Source organism: Perca fluviatilis, chromosome 18 (genome assembly GCF_010015445.1).
Source record: "Perca fluviatilis chromosome 18, GENO_Pfluv_1.0, whole genome shotgun sequence".
NCBI lineage: Eukaryota > Metazoa > Chordata > Actinopteri > Perciformes > Percidae > Perca > Perca fluviatilis.
The window spans coordinates 15,976,637-15,991,831 of record NC_053129.1 but is presented as its reverse complement, the minus strand read 5'-3'; the positions used below and the strand labels follow the sequence as shown (position 1 = coordinate 15,991,831).

Here is a 15,195-nt window from a genome sequence, read left to right as displayed (position 1 = left end):
TTAGAGGGATATTTTATGCATACAATATTTTCCTGTAAATCATTAAAATCTTGCAGAATGGCTTTATCAATTGTTTCACAATGTATTTTAAATAAAAAGTAATCTTACCAGTCCAGTCAAACAGGTTATCAACTGCAACAAACCATACTAACCAAACATGTTTTAAGTGTGCATTTCCGTTACAACTCTCCAAAAAAGCAACGTAGTCTTAAACAATAAAAGCCAAAAATGTAGCATACACTGTAAAAGAAAAAAAGCTCTGACCTGTTCATGACTCCAAGGCCATTCAGGTTCAGGGCAGAGGCTGCCATCCCCGTGGCCAGACCAGGGGCTTTGAGTGCTGGGTACACATCTGACAATCTCCCCTGAAGCTGCAGGGAGGCCTGGAGAACAGCTTTCAGTGTTTCCTCTGCATTCAGTCAGCAGCTGCAGCTCCACACTACGAGAAAATCTGCACCCACCACAAAAATAAATAAAAAAGTCAGTCTTTTGAATTATAAAAAAAAAGAAATATCAAAGGATAAGTATCAAAATCAGAAACATTCTTTTGGAAGAAAAATCTAAAGAGCCCTTTTTCAAAAAGGACAGACACTGGAAATGAAATTTTCCATTCCTGGAAAGCCATCCCTAACTGCGTCATGGACAAAGAAGATTATTCATGTAGTCCTGTTGTTAACTCGGAATAAATGATATCATTGTTCCTGCTGGGATTAAAACTAAATAAAAGAGAGAAAGTGAAAGGGGATCAGATAATATTGGAAGAAAATTAGTAAGGGACATCACTGGAAATAATTTGCCTCTTCTCCTGTTAATGTTTGATAGAAACTGAGATTTTTATAATGCTTATTTGAATCAAACAGCTGTTTTATTACAATGTTAGTACAATCCTCCTCTCGAAATTATGCAACTAGGAAATCAACACCAGAATGTCTTTTAAAAACCATCTTAGAGTTCCATATATTTAATTGTATAAACCTTTCTGTGCTCTTGTTTCATAGCTGTACCCAACTCGTCTTTGTTCTAAAAGGAGCAGCAACACGATGGCCAAAGTTCAGGTTGACCAAACTGTGACAATAATGTGCTCCCTGCGGCACCACACTGTCTGTTTGAAATTTGCTTCTTTAAGGTAACATTCTTTCAGGGAGAAAATGAGGGAGGCACATGGAAAAGGGCAAAAAGATGGAAATATAGAGAAACATGCCGAAAGGGAAAATGAGAAAGGGCAGGAGGTAGAGAGAGAGGCAAATACAGATAAAAAAGTGGCAGCAAAATTAAACACAGATGGTAAAAGAAAGCTAGCGAGTAAGAAAAACATACAGAAAGGGCAAAAGTTCAGCTGCGGAATCTCCCCAACGCAGATAAATACATGTAGAGACACCCAGGGTCACTGAAGTAGCACGGAAAAAGACATGGTTTTGGTCTTGTATTCAGATTTATCAAGATTGTTTAAAGAAATTGTAAGTAATTATCATATCACAGGAGACTAATGCTGTGTTATGTTTGTTACGTTTTCAATTGAAAATGAGGTTGTTCCGTGCTTGTAATGAGACAGAAACATATCATTTACTAAAAAAAAAAAGAGTTAAGTTAGATTTTAAGAATAAATCAAGTACTGTGCTTTCCTTTTTTAGCTGTGCAACAGTGCAGGGGGCTAGTACTCTTTGTAAGAAACAGGCTTTGAGGAACCAAAAGCCGTCTTTTTAGCTCCTAAATCACGATCGGTCGGAAGGTAAACTACTCTACAATCTTCTATTTGCAGAGTAAATTAGATGGACACACTTGGGCTCCACTTACACAATACAGCGCAACACAGTTCGCACAATCATCATTGCAGTGCTTTATGTGGTTATGTTTACACTCTGAACAGAGCAGCCGGTTGTAGTATCATGTCCTGCTTAAAACTGGTAGTGACAACAACTAAAATAAGCTACGCAAAGAATCGTCACTGTGCAACTGGTATTTGATGCACAGTGGTCAAACTAGGCAACAGTGGTCAAACTAGGCAACACTTGCAATTTCCCAATGGCACATTTGCGGATTGTGTTTCAACTTAGACAGTCAAAGATTATTGTCCACAACGAGAGTTGTATTTGTATTTGCTTCAGACAGAGTGATGATGCAGAGTTGGCTGACTTACAGTCTGCTTTGTATAACGTCAGATAAGCATGAACAAGAAACAACATGTCTGGACTACACGCAAATCATTTTTTTATTATGAAATTTCATAAGTCATCATTTTATACAGGAATTAAGAATGAGAATTAAAAACAGATATCAGATATTTTTTTCTTTCATACTTCAGTACACTGGCAGTGAAATGGGATACGCATGTTGAAGAGAAACACGTTGTATATTTTTTGCCACACCATGTAAACACTTCTGTCTTGCAGAACAAACAAATGCTTTTCAGTCCAGTTCAGGGGCTCATTCAAGTATACCAGCATTCTTATCATGTGCTGAGCTGCCAAAAAATGCCTTGGGATGTGTTTAGATTCCAGATAGGTTAAGACATCAGGTCATGAACTACGGGGTAAACATGGGATTTCCTTGTTGGGGAGTGACGCAGTTAGAGGCAGGAAACAATCTTAATGGCTGGTCTCTAAAGTAGTTTACCAGCCACCAGTGCAGCCTTTTTTCACACTGTATAATCACTTCTATCTGCTTATTGGACACTAACTTCCCCTAAGTTTCAGTGAAAACAACACGATTCAGGCCTAGAGTAGATTAAGAGAGAGAGAAAGAGTGAGGAAAGGAGACCGTGCAAGACAGGGACAAAGAGAGAGAGACAGAGAGAAAGAAGAGCGAGGAGGGAAGGAGAGGTGTTTATAGGCTATTTTGGTGCAGCTGTCTATTCTGAATCTTTCATGTAGAAGTAGCGGATTTACTTTCAGTGAAACGGTTCAGTTTCTGTAATGAAGCAGCACTGGGCATCAAAAACCATTTTCACACTGCATGTTGTGCATGGTTAGCTGAATCCCAAAGACTTTTTATTCTTCTTTGCACTAAAGGACAGCTCTGGCTCGGCTTCTCTGAATTCTGTGCTTGCCAAAAGGTCAGATTCCCCCGCTGGGCTCAACAAGGTTTCATTCGTTATTAAAGTATAGAAAGGTACAAAAAAAAGATTTTTAAAGTCTGTGTTGATTCAGTTCTTGGTCAATCCATCATTTAAAGTTGCTTCGTAAGACCAAATGCCTTCACCGTAGAGGACATCCACTGCACCCTAGCTTAAAAACAAATTCAGTATATATCTTGGGATAAAAGATTCAGCAGAATGCTAGAGTACCCATCACTATGTTAACATTCCAAACATTTTAGGATATCATATTAGTACCAATTAACAACAGCCGTGAAGCAGGATAGTGAAGCAACCCACGGCTCGGACCATGGCTTTGTACTGTGCTGATATGCCATAATGATCATAAAAAAAATACAGCCATTAGCACTCTAAAATTTAAACAACAAATACTGGTTGCGATGAGTCTGATATAACCGCACATGTAAACTACCTCCGAGTGCTGTCTGTGTTTCACATCGCGGCCTAATGTCAGATTGAGTGGGACTGCATGAGTATTCAAACTGTCCACTTGCCTACACAAGTGGGCAACAAACCCACGTACAGAATGCTAAAAGCAACTCAGCGGAGAAAAAGTTTTAAAGATGCTGATGCTGATTGTTGAAATTGAAAAGCAGATGGCAGGCAGGATAGGGCAATATGGCAGTATAATACAATGAGTTGATATACACAGATATTTTGCCATACTGTTTATACTATTTAACTCTATTTTATTTATCTGGGTGTATTAGATCATCGTGGGCAATGCTACACATCAATGAGCAGGACTAATTTAGATTTTTTGATATGATTTTTGCATTAATGTTGGGTATTTAACTCAAAGATTGGCCAAAAACACACATTGATATCTGTTATTTAATCCACATTTCCCCTGTGGGGTATCTAGATAATTTACTATACCACAATCAATATTGCGATCTTTAATAATGCCACAATAGACCTTCTCCTAGCAGATGGAATACTCAAAGCAGAGAACTCCACTTAAAGTTCAATGGTTCCCAGAAGGAGAAAAGGCATCAGGAGGACATTGAGGGGGACCTAAACAAAAGTAGGGATATCTAGAGCATAAACCATTTGGTCGATTAATCAATTAGTCGATTGACAAAAAAATTTATCAGCCACCATTTTGATAACTGATTAATCGTTGAAGTAATTTTCTAAGCACCAAATTGACAGTTCCATCTTATCCAATATGAGCATTTGCTGTTTTTCTCTGATAGGAATGTTAACTGAATATCTTTGGGTTTTGGATCAAATAAACTGACTTTTGGAAAAATGTGATGACCATTATTCACTATTATCAGACATTTTATAGACCGAAAAATTCATCGATTCATGGAGAAAAGAATTGGCAGACTGATCAATAATAAAGTCTAATGAGCTAATGCTAATATAATGTAACGCTGGATTCCCATTGCTGGTCCCATTTTGCATCTGGTCGCAAGATAGTACAATCATGAATTAAGCCCCAGGTCTGACAAATATGTTGTTGTTTTTTTATTTTTATTTTTTTATGAATAAATAGTGATGTACAAGAAAATAATATTGTTTAGCCGAAGAGCAACTTTGTACAAAATATGGAAAAACCTGAGTTTCAGATATTTGGATGTGAATATTTAAATTTCAGTTCTTTAGCATAAATAACTTTTGTAACATACAGTTGTTGAAAGCTACATGGATTTGGTAAGATATTTGAAATGATCCGGCTTTGATAAGATGATTCAATTCTTGATTCAGATGGCATAAAATCATGTCCAACCTTATCTTAGCCATATTATGGTTGAAATATATATATATATATATATATACACAGTTTTATTTATAGGCTAGTGCTATATTACATTGGAAAGCAAATGTAATTTAAAAATGAGTTCATCTGTCATCACAAAACATATATCAAGAAGTAAATCCATAAGACTCCAGAAGAAGACATAGCCTACTTTTGAAGTAGGACACCCGTTTAATTAAAAATGGGAGATACAGGATCAAATTATACTGAAATTGTTTGGTTTCCACATTTCCCCACCACTGAACGGATAAGTAGGCCTACAATCCTGATAACTTCCACTTTTACCTCTGCATCTACACTAGAGGTGGGTGTATTCAAGTGTAATAAACCCTCTCCAACAACAATAATCTCCGCAGATGGAGGTCCTGACATGACAGCAGGCTCTGTGTTATCTTACCTCAGCGCTGCACCGTCCTCTCCAAGGCTTCTCCGAGACACTTTTATTGGTCTGAGTAATGTTACAGCCAGATACCAACAAGCCGAGGATGACTCTTCTCTGTCTGTGTGTCTGACACTTGGAACACAACACATACAAAGATACGGCTCCTTGTGCACCAAAACAACTTCTCATCTGCTCCTCTTGTGTTGCGTTATTGGTTTCTTCCATAAACGAACTTGTTCGACGCTGCCGCCGGTCCTTTCTCGCTCTTCGCCTTTTTTTTTTTTTTTTTTTACCAAAACATCCTCCTCCACAGCAAAAGAAGTATATTTCAAAATGTCTTTGTCTCTGTGGTTATTTCAGGAGAACTTTAAAGCATCTCGTACCGACCAGCGGAGTCCTCTCACAGTTTGCGCTCAGGATACATAGTTTTCTTGGGAGGTTTCTGTTGTCACGCGTGCAGCTCGACACCTCGGTGTTCGTAGTAAAGCGCTGTTTGTCTGCGAGTTTGAAGCCGGAAGCGACTAGACAGCCTCTCTCTCTCTTTTTTTTTTTTTTTTTTTTTTTTTTTTTTTTTTTTTTTTTTCTCTCTTTTTTTTTTTTTTTTTTTTTAAACGATAGAAAACTGAAAAGTTTGAAGTTGCAAGTCTGTACACGCACGTGCAGTACAGGCTACAGGGAAGCCCTCAGATAAACGTAATGTATGTACAAGCGCGCGAGGAAGGGCCAGCACTAAAACAAGTGAAAATACTACTTTAACTGCCCATTAACAATGATAGAGATGCTCCAGACTTGCATTATGTAAGGCCTACTTTTCAGGTAGATAAGTAGGCCTACATTACACATTAATGCATCAACTTCACTAATTAGGGAAGGCTATACTTATCCAGTGATATGACAGTTCTGCAAAATGAGTAGAACCTAGACTACGTCTAGGCTACTTTTGGTAGCATATTTTGATGCTAATACTAATGTAATATTACCAATAAAATAATGTAGCCTTGTAAGGACTTGTAGCCTAAGTATTTTTACACTGTAGTATTGCTACTTCGCTTATTTGAGTAACAGATCCGAGTAGGCTACTTCTACCAATATTGCTTCCCCTTTGTAAAAAAAATAAAATAAATAAACTTCATTACAAGTAGAAGTAGGTTATCAGCTAAATTTACTTTTGCATGTAATGTAGACTAATCAAAAAGTAGGCCTACTCATTATGTAGAAAGGCTGTTAGCCTATTATGTTATTGGAGTATTAATACCGATGCATTAACATGTAACACCATGTAATGTTGTAGCAAGTTGTGGAAAAGCTAGTACCAGTACAGTAGTTAAGTAAATGTATTTATCACAACTGCAAGAATGTATAAAAAGACGACACCTGATCCTCACATTATCACTCTTTATACACTATACAGCATGCACTAAAAGCTACTAGACTATACAACTACACTAGTATAATAAAGGCTCAGGTTCACATGGGGCATGTAGTTTGTGGTAAAGGGATTAAATGGAAAGGCTCTGCACACCCACACAGGGGTTTTCGATTACTCTTCCTAATTAGACCTCTAGTCAGAAAAGTCAATTAACCAATAACGATGATAACATCGTAAATTGACCCGCCTTTAGAGGTGAGAAAAGCGTTATGAAGCTGTCAATCAAGGACAGTCTGTACAACCCACAGTCTTGAGAAAGGTCCAATCAGGCACCATAAGTGAAAACACCTGTGTGGGTGAATTATGGGTTGTCATGGGGCCTTTCTTGCTGAGTGGCAATGCGTCAAAATCCTGTTTTAATACCTTTAATATCCCAATTGATGTCATTATTACATTATTACATAAATGAATGTGTTTAGTCATCAACTGCTCACTTCCAAACCATAAGATTTAAGTAAAAAAGAGAACACTTTTAATAGCACAAGTAGCAAATAGCACTTAAAAGATACTAAAGCAGGCAAAAGTCGTTACAACTTAGGTACCTGTGTGTGTTTTTGACCACAAATGAATATCTGTACACAGAGTACGGCTGGAAATCGTTTGGGAAGGCCACATAAAGGGACTTTGGTCTCAAAGAGGTCCTGGTACACCATCGGATAACTCAGGAGGGTGAGTTATGGCTTTGCCCAGGCTGTTTTTATCAGGGGTGGAGAAATGTTGACCACAGGTGTGGATGCAGTCCTCTGATTCAAGGAACACTTTAAGGATAGACACACCTCTTCAATAGTGTGTACTGTAGATATGTGGAATAGTGATTGGTATAATAGTGCCCTTTTTTTTTTAAAGGATGACAAGTAGGCCTAAGTATCACACTGCAATCTCCTCAGGGAACTACAGTAAATATTAAAACCCCAGAATCAAGATTCAATCCTGGTTGTGGAAGTTGCCATGGATACTGGAGGATGAGATTCTTTCCAGTGTCATAGGAAACACTCTCATCAAGTTTGTCTGAGACATGCGGGGGCAGAGTCTGGACTACCGTTTGCTGGAAGAATCTATAGAGCTCCTCCTCAACATCTAAGATGATTTAGAATAAAACGGATAAAAAGCTAAAGTAAAGTACAACTGGAAATACCATCCAGCTGAAATAAACAGCATTGCACAACTTTCATATTTGACAGAACAAATATATGTACATGTTGAGGCATTGGGAATAATATTTTTTTCTTCTCACAATGTGATGTATGAAATGGAAGTTTAGTTATGTGCGTCAGCCAAAGAAGCGTAAAGTAATAATTTTAATTTAACATTAATGTTCTTAAGATTGAATTCCATCCCATTTTAAGTCAGTAACATAGACATTCCTGTGACATTTGTCCATGTTTCCTACAAGCATAATGAGCTACAGTATTTAGCTGGGCCGAGACGTGTTTCCTCTCAGCTCTCTTAGTATGAAATACACAAAATTCCTCACATTTTTCTGGGAAGGCTTCAGTAAGACTGTGTGACTTTGTGTCGAGTGCGAACGAATGAAAAAAAACAAAAACAAGGCCACATCCAGTGGTCTACCACTTGAGGAAAACAAGGCTCTTCTCACAGACAAATTCAAATCTTTATTTATTTATTTTTTTGAAAGATAATCTGCTTCACTATATTCTTTACACTCATCACACTTTGTCCAAATACAGTGAAACTGAAGCTGTTCCCCCCCCCCCCCTTTTTTTGTCATTAATTCTGAAGATGAGACCCTAGTAATGTAAAGAGGAGCTGCTGTCCCCTAGTGGTCTCTCAGTATTATAGGCTGTCAGTGAGGCTGCACCACTACTCTTCTTTACCACTGCACAGGGCTTTTGGAAAATTTAGTTAAAAAGTTATGTGAGGAAACAGAAAGAAAGTGTGGTAACTCATTAAGTTTTCCAGTTAAAGATCAACATTACACAATTACAAATACCATATAAAATATATAGTAGTATGAGTAGGCATCAAATATTATATGCACATTAATGGATCGATAATCATAACAAGTATTTATAATTTTTGGCACTTTAAGAGAAGTGTGCTGCTAATACTTTTGTGCTTTTATACAAATACAATTTTGAATGCATGACTTTACTTGTAATACAGAGTATTTCTACACTGTGGCACTGCTACTTTCACTAAAGTAGAAGTTCTGAGCACTTCTTCCACCACTGCCTGTCTGTTATAGTGCATTCAGTACCAGGACACAATCTGTACAGCAAGTACCGCTCACAAAGTTACTCCTTTCCTTTTGAGTTAGTGCTTAATTTATTTGCAATGTGTATTATGGTTCGGATTAAGATGCTCACATGCAGTTTTCTAATTAACATGGAACATTTTGAGAGGCAGGTCATAGTATATGGGTGTAAGGTGTTAGGCAGTTGCCATACTCACACATGTGATTATGCAAAACAAACTTAGTTTAGAGTTAGAGTATCTTTGTGTTTAAGCTTTCTTAAGGCAAGACACACCTATGACTGTTTACTCATCACACAAACACACACACACACACACACACACACACACACAGAGCTGAAACCTTCGATTAAATTAATACTATTGTAGCACAGGCAAAATGACATATGCTGTATGTAAGAATAAGTTTTTAGTGTAAAAAAAAGAGGTGCCACCCATGGGTGCCCCCTGCAAAAAGCTCTCTCTCTATATATATATTTATTGCCTACTCTTCTCTCAATGTACTGTATTCTTTATCTATCTGTCCATCAGTTTGTTTCACTTTACTACATTCCTTCTCTCTCTTCCTTAGCTGACACCTGATCGGCAGTTTAGAGTTACAACAAACACAAAGACATGCAAGAGGAAGAGAGAGAGGGGTGAAGGGAGCTGGTGGTTAGAGAGAGAGAGAGAGAGTGTATTTGTTCAGTGTCTCAGTATTTGTGTGATACACACATGAAGATAGAGCGAGCGAGATAAGTGGAGTCCTGCTCAGCCCAGTCAAGCAGCTTGTTCTAGCTGATTATCAATTGGTTGTCAGGTAACATAAGTGTGATGTGTGTTGTACTAGTTTATATTTTGTAGTGCAGGGGTTAACAGTGAGTGCAGGTCTTCAGGGTGGGTGTTTGTGCATTTGTCTTTGTATCCAAGCATACTGCAGGCAACAGTGCAGTATGATATTTTTATTAATTGAGTTCAGAAAATAGCGCAGACATTGGCTGTATCCATAAGATTATACAAAATACCACTTAGTTTGCAGTTTTGATGTTTATTGACAGTAAAACTGCAAAGAGTATCTCCTTCACTGTTGACCACATATGGTGGTTTTTGCATTATGGTAAGGTATGTGGCAAGAGTTTCGGTTTATTTCTGTTGAACATGATTAACAGGATATGTTTCTTCCAGCATTGCGGTGTCTGAAGGAATATAATAGATAACAATATGCATGTGGTTATGTTGTGGTTTGGATGGGTATTATTTGCCCAGAGTAAAAAGAAGCTTTTGGAAATCACTTTGCCACACCTTCACAATAGTAATAGTAAAATAAAATATATATCTCATATCAGGAATAATTTAACTATAATCTTTGAAAGAGTGCTACATTAAACATATTGAACTTTAAATGAAATAACTCACCTTTTCGCTACAATCAACATAAAATATAGCAAAAAATTAAGCATGCATTTAATTTCTATGTACCCACTGAATGGATAGTTTCTTAAACCAGGGTGCAGAGTTGAATGATTTTGCTGTTCTCAGGTCAGGGTAGAAGAATGACTGAGCAAAATGTGAATGCTCCATCAGCACACAGACTTGGCAGGACTATAGTTGGTCCAGTGGGCAATGTTTTGCTGTCCAGATGGCTGTGTCAGGGTAATTCCCGCTCAGAAGGGCTCGCCACTAATCCTCCAGAGAATCTGCACTGGCTTCTGGCATGCCTGCATGAGAAACCGCACAGCTAGCCTACTGTAGCTCCCTGGCTAGGACACTGTGTTTCTGATAGCCAAATCTGTAATGCTTATCGACATTAGCACGATCTGTTGATTTACAGCCAGGACACTGCAAGTCGATCAGTTCCACACTGTGAGGCTAAGCGTTCAGCATAAGGCAAAGAGGTAACTGTTGTGTGTGAGGATAGAGCGAGAGAGACAGAGAGAGAGAGAGAGAGAGAGAGAAGAGAGACCTTAGGTAAAAGATAAGGTCAGGCTGATTAGGTGTAGAGTCAAGACTTAATCTCAGTGTGGGAACTATTTCTGCAATATGGGACCTTTGACAAGCAGGTACACCTTTATGACTTTCTTGACTTTTTTTTATTCCATTAGAGCTTTGGTACAACATGCAGGAGTAGCTCTATATTTCTGTCACTAGTGTCTTTATTGTAACCTTATCAGTGCTCTAAATGTCATATCTTGTGAATGGATGGTAAAATAAAAAAGCAGGAGAACCCAGAAAACCATCAGAAACTCACATATAGTCATACTCATATATTGGGATTTAAGTCTTCTATATTCTCTCAGGTTTTGCTTTAGAAAACGGTTTCACATTTTTCAGTGTGATATTACCCTCTAGGCGCCCTGTGTTGATTTTATTATGATCCAAACTGAGACTGATAAAGGTCAAGCTGTTCTGTGTGCGTCGTTCTAGGTAAATTGCAATTCAATTTACGGACCGGTGAGGCCAAAGGGTGAATGACTTCAGGGACAGAACAGAGGGAGGAGACCTTAATTCACTCAGCCCTGTATTATTTGTGTGACTAAATGTTCCAGTGTGGGTGTGTTTCCTGTCACTCTCCTAACATGTGGATGTTATGTCAATAGAATTAGACTGATAGCAGACTGTTTGCTGTCACACCAGAGAGGAGATCTGCTGCGTGTTGTCTTTTTTCCTCATGACTGGTCTGGATGCTTAGAGTCACGGGTGGACAGGAATCAGCTGTGTCACTTTTTTTTCTTCATAATGTAGGGATTGTGTAACTGTAACAAAACAGCCAGCACAACCTTTTGTATCTGTGTAATGTTATTGCATTTCATGCAACTAAATCTGAGGAATACAACTGTAGCAGATGCAGCTCAGAAAATAAACATGTAGATGTGCCTTAAATGTAGATGTGTTTAAAGAAATGTCTGATTTTCTGCTCTCCATTCCTGCTCTCCATTCCTGTGTGTGCACACTCTACTGGCCTGCTGTGCTGCTCTGCTGGATCCATGCTACTCTACTAATGGTGAGTTCACTAAAACACACCCTACCTGCAAAGAAATTATTATTTCTGCTTAAAATCAAATTGTTTTTTCTATTGAAAGTATTTGTGATAACATATTTTAATTAGTATTATTAGTAGCCTATTCCACTCACTCAACTTTCTCTTATAGTTGTTTGTATTTCTCAAGTATACATTGATGTTGTTCTTATGTGGTTGTTAACTCCTCCTCTTTTGTAGATGTCAAATCTCCACGCTGCCTTACGCTATAAACCAATTACTTGAGCTTCTCTAATCTGGGTGTGTGTGTGTGTGTGTGTGTGTTTGTGTGATGAGTAAACAGTCATAGGTGTGTCTTGCCTTAAGAAAGCTTAAACAGAAAGATACTCAGAAATGTGTGTTTGTTTTACATAATGACATGTGTGGCAACTGCCTAGCACCTCACACCCACATACTATGAACTGCCTCTCACAATGGCTCAATTGTCATGTGTTCCACGTTAATTAATTAGAAAACTGCATGTGAGCATCTTAATCCGAACCATAATACACATTGCAAATAAATTAAGAATATGCTGAGAAGAGAAAGAGTAACTGAGTGTTGAAGAAGTAGATCAACACAATCAAATAATCAATTATTGTGTCCATCATCATCAAAGATTTTAAGTGTGACTTTTTAACACGGATTAAGCATCACTTGCTATTTTCTAACAATTTCATACCTTGTACATATATTTTTATTTCCTTGGTGCTCAGAAATTAAAACCCTCGTGGCCGGGTTGGATCAGTGGGTAGAGCAGGCGCACATATATTTAGAGGTTTATTCCTCGATGTAGAGGTCCAGGTTTTGACTCCGACCTGTGACGATTTCCTGCATGTCTTCCCCCTTTTTCTCTCCTTTCTCATCTGTCATGTCCATTAAAGGCGGAAATTAAAACCCTCCTATACTGTGATTTACAGAACACCAAATTACCAAATGTAGCTTCATCAAGGAGTCACTGCTGACAACCAATCATTAATATTCATATCACTGAACTGCATTGTTTCTCAAATGCATTATATACATAAATACATTATAAATATATTATTCGCAAATGTGCTAAAAAACATTTTTTTTAATTTCTGAACTAGCTGAGAAAAAAAATGGTTAGCAAAGTCAAAGCAGAAGAGATGCGCTTCATCAACTTCTATCAATAAATAATACAAGTAAAGTTGAAAAAAGTTTGAGAGGAAATATGTCTTGAACAAAAGGGCAAAGATCCATTAATTTTCCATTATTTCTGGCCAGAAATGTATTGATTGATTTGAAAAAAAAAAAATGTTATCCACCTTTCCAATTGTAACTACAACGTGGTCTCAAAATTCTGAATTTGTGTGATCACAATAGCATCACCATATTGCAGTGAGGCTAATCGTCCTCTAGAGGGAGCTGCCACGCTAGCACTGCCATAACTGCATCGAACGTCCCTCCCTACGCGAATGGACAGTGCGGGCGACCAATCACATCTCAGGATCTAATACAGTGACCTATCTGAGCCAATGAGATACCGCTAAAAGATGTTTTTTCACTGTATGGGGCGGGTCATGAAGATGATGGATACGTCTGCTTTGAGCCCTGGCCAGATTTTCGGTGTGTAGTGGAGATTTTGGAGGCTGAGATAGTGGGACGTACGTTACTTTTTTGGAGGAGAACACAGTGAGAGGCCACATTTGGAGAAGTTTCCCACACGCATCGTTGAAAATCACAACAGGTAACGTTTGATTTCACCACCTTTTAAATCACGTGATTTTAGCTATACATTGGCGACTGCTTCAATGCCTTTTGGGTATTTAGCGTTTTTAATGTCGATTTTGTTGCCGTATGTAGCTAGGTGTAACGGTAGGTGCACAACCTGCACTAACAACCACAGTAATCAGAAGCAGTCTTTTTTAAATGGTCAAGCAAAACGCACACTTCCCACTGAAATCCGCTATCTGGAGTCGCAGTCATACCTTCGATATAATGCTTTTCATGGCGACTATCTTCTTCACATCATCTAAACTACTTTCATGTCCCGCTTCATCTCGCTCGGATGGCTTTTATGTGGTTAGCATCAGAGGTTTCGTGGAGACACTTAACGTTAGCTTAGGTAAAAAAAAAAAAAAAGAAGTAAATTACGTGTTTACTTAAAAGCCATTTTCTAAATGAATAGACCCCCCGGTACGTTGCTGCTGGTGGTTGTATTTCCTGGTGTAGCTAGGTGACTGCTATGTCACGTTAACGGCGAGTTAACGTTGGCGGTTTCTTCTTCTAATCATGCTAACGCACTCGTTAACGTTTTGAAGACCATTCAAACATCCGTCACAGTTTTTGTGGGACGATTCGTGAAGCGGTTTCTTAACGCTGACTGAGTTAATAACGTTAGTAGGTGGTTGTTTGAAGGCATCAAGCTGTCGCGAACAACGACAACATTTAATTTAAAGCCGTTTTGCCTGTCGTTGTCGTGTGTCCGTTTCCTTGTGTATAGGCAGTGCTTCCTCTTTTAGCAGAAACGTTAGCAACACTGGAACACGTTTTTACTGTTATGAAGGGATTCGTTTGATATGGTTTAATTCTGGAAAGTGGTTCGCAAAGATGTCTGGGAAAGGCAGTCCCATGTGGCTACGAATTCCAAAGGGGTTTCGTCCCAGGTTGGGACGGTGGCAACCGATATATTCAGAGAGCATCCACCCGAATTAAGAATTAACAGTATTTGTGGAATGGTATTAGTCCATTAACAATTAGTCTGTTGTGTACCTTATTGATTATTTTAAAGATAATAAAAAGGTTGAGGACCTCCCATACCAACTTATCAGAGCCGAAACTGATGTGGTAAAGCCTTTTAGTTTGTTTAATTTATAAAGATATGAAACTGAGAAAAGATGTTTGACCTGTTTTTGCTTGATAAGTGGCTCAAATTGGCTCTAATTTGACCATGTAACTAGAAGATGATGTTAAACATACCATGTATGGAACATGTCTGCACTGAAGTATTTATTTTAATGGCTTTTAAATGGATTTCAAACTCTCAAGTTAAGATTGGTTTCAATTTTAATAGGTCTGCCTTTGCACCACCACAGTTTCTGTCTTACTTTCTTGTCATACTCTTACCACTATTTGTCTGCAGACAGAACTGTGTGTACTTAACATGTGTGTATATTTATTTCCCCGGCAGAGTATTAGAAGTCATACTTTGTTTGACAGATGACACGTTTTCTAATAGGTCACCAGGCAAATAGGCAGGCTGGCCGACAAACTGGCAGACACACTGGACTGAGCTTTAGATTGTGATGACGTGTAAGAAGTCAGTGGCAATTGGCAAACATATCATTTA

The 15,195-nt window shown here is 38.3% G+C and overlaps 2 protein-coding genes across 16 annotated transcripts in view; one reads left to right on the top strand and one right to left on the bottom strand.

The window, feature by feature from the left end:
• itpkb (inositol-trisphosphate 3-kinase B) overlaps positions 1–5,749 on the bottom strand; it is a 28,777-nt gene extending 23,028 nt beyond the window's left edge. For both annotated transcript variants that reach the window (XM_039781069.1, XM_039781070.1), the window contains exons 1-2: positions 5,260–5,749; positions 265–451 (exon numbers count right to left, since the gene is read on the bottom strand). In XM_039781069.1, coding sequence (XP_039637003.1) covers positions 265–311 — 47 coding nt within the window. In that variant the 5' untranslated portion in view covers positions 312–451; positions 5,260–5,749. The remainder of the gene's footprint in view (positions 1–264; positions 452–5,259) is intronic.
• A 5,882-nt stretch (positions 5,750–11,631) lies between these two features.
• Positions 11,632–15,195, top strand: part of epb41l2 (erythrocyte membrane protein band 4.1 like 2) — a 58,580-nt gene continuing 55,016 nt past the window's right edge. For 12 of the 14 annotated variants that reach the window (XM_039781066.1, XM_039781065.1, XM_039781062.1 and 9 more), the window contains exon 1: positions 13,442–13,593. The gene's annotated coding sequence lies outside the window, so the exon portion shown is untranslated. Of the gene's footprint in view, positions 11,868–13,439; positions 13,594–15,195 lie in introns of those variants that run through there. The other 2 variants (XM_039781056.1, XM_039781064.1) reach the window with 2 other exon arrangements.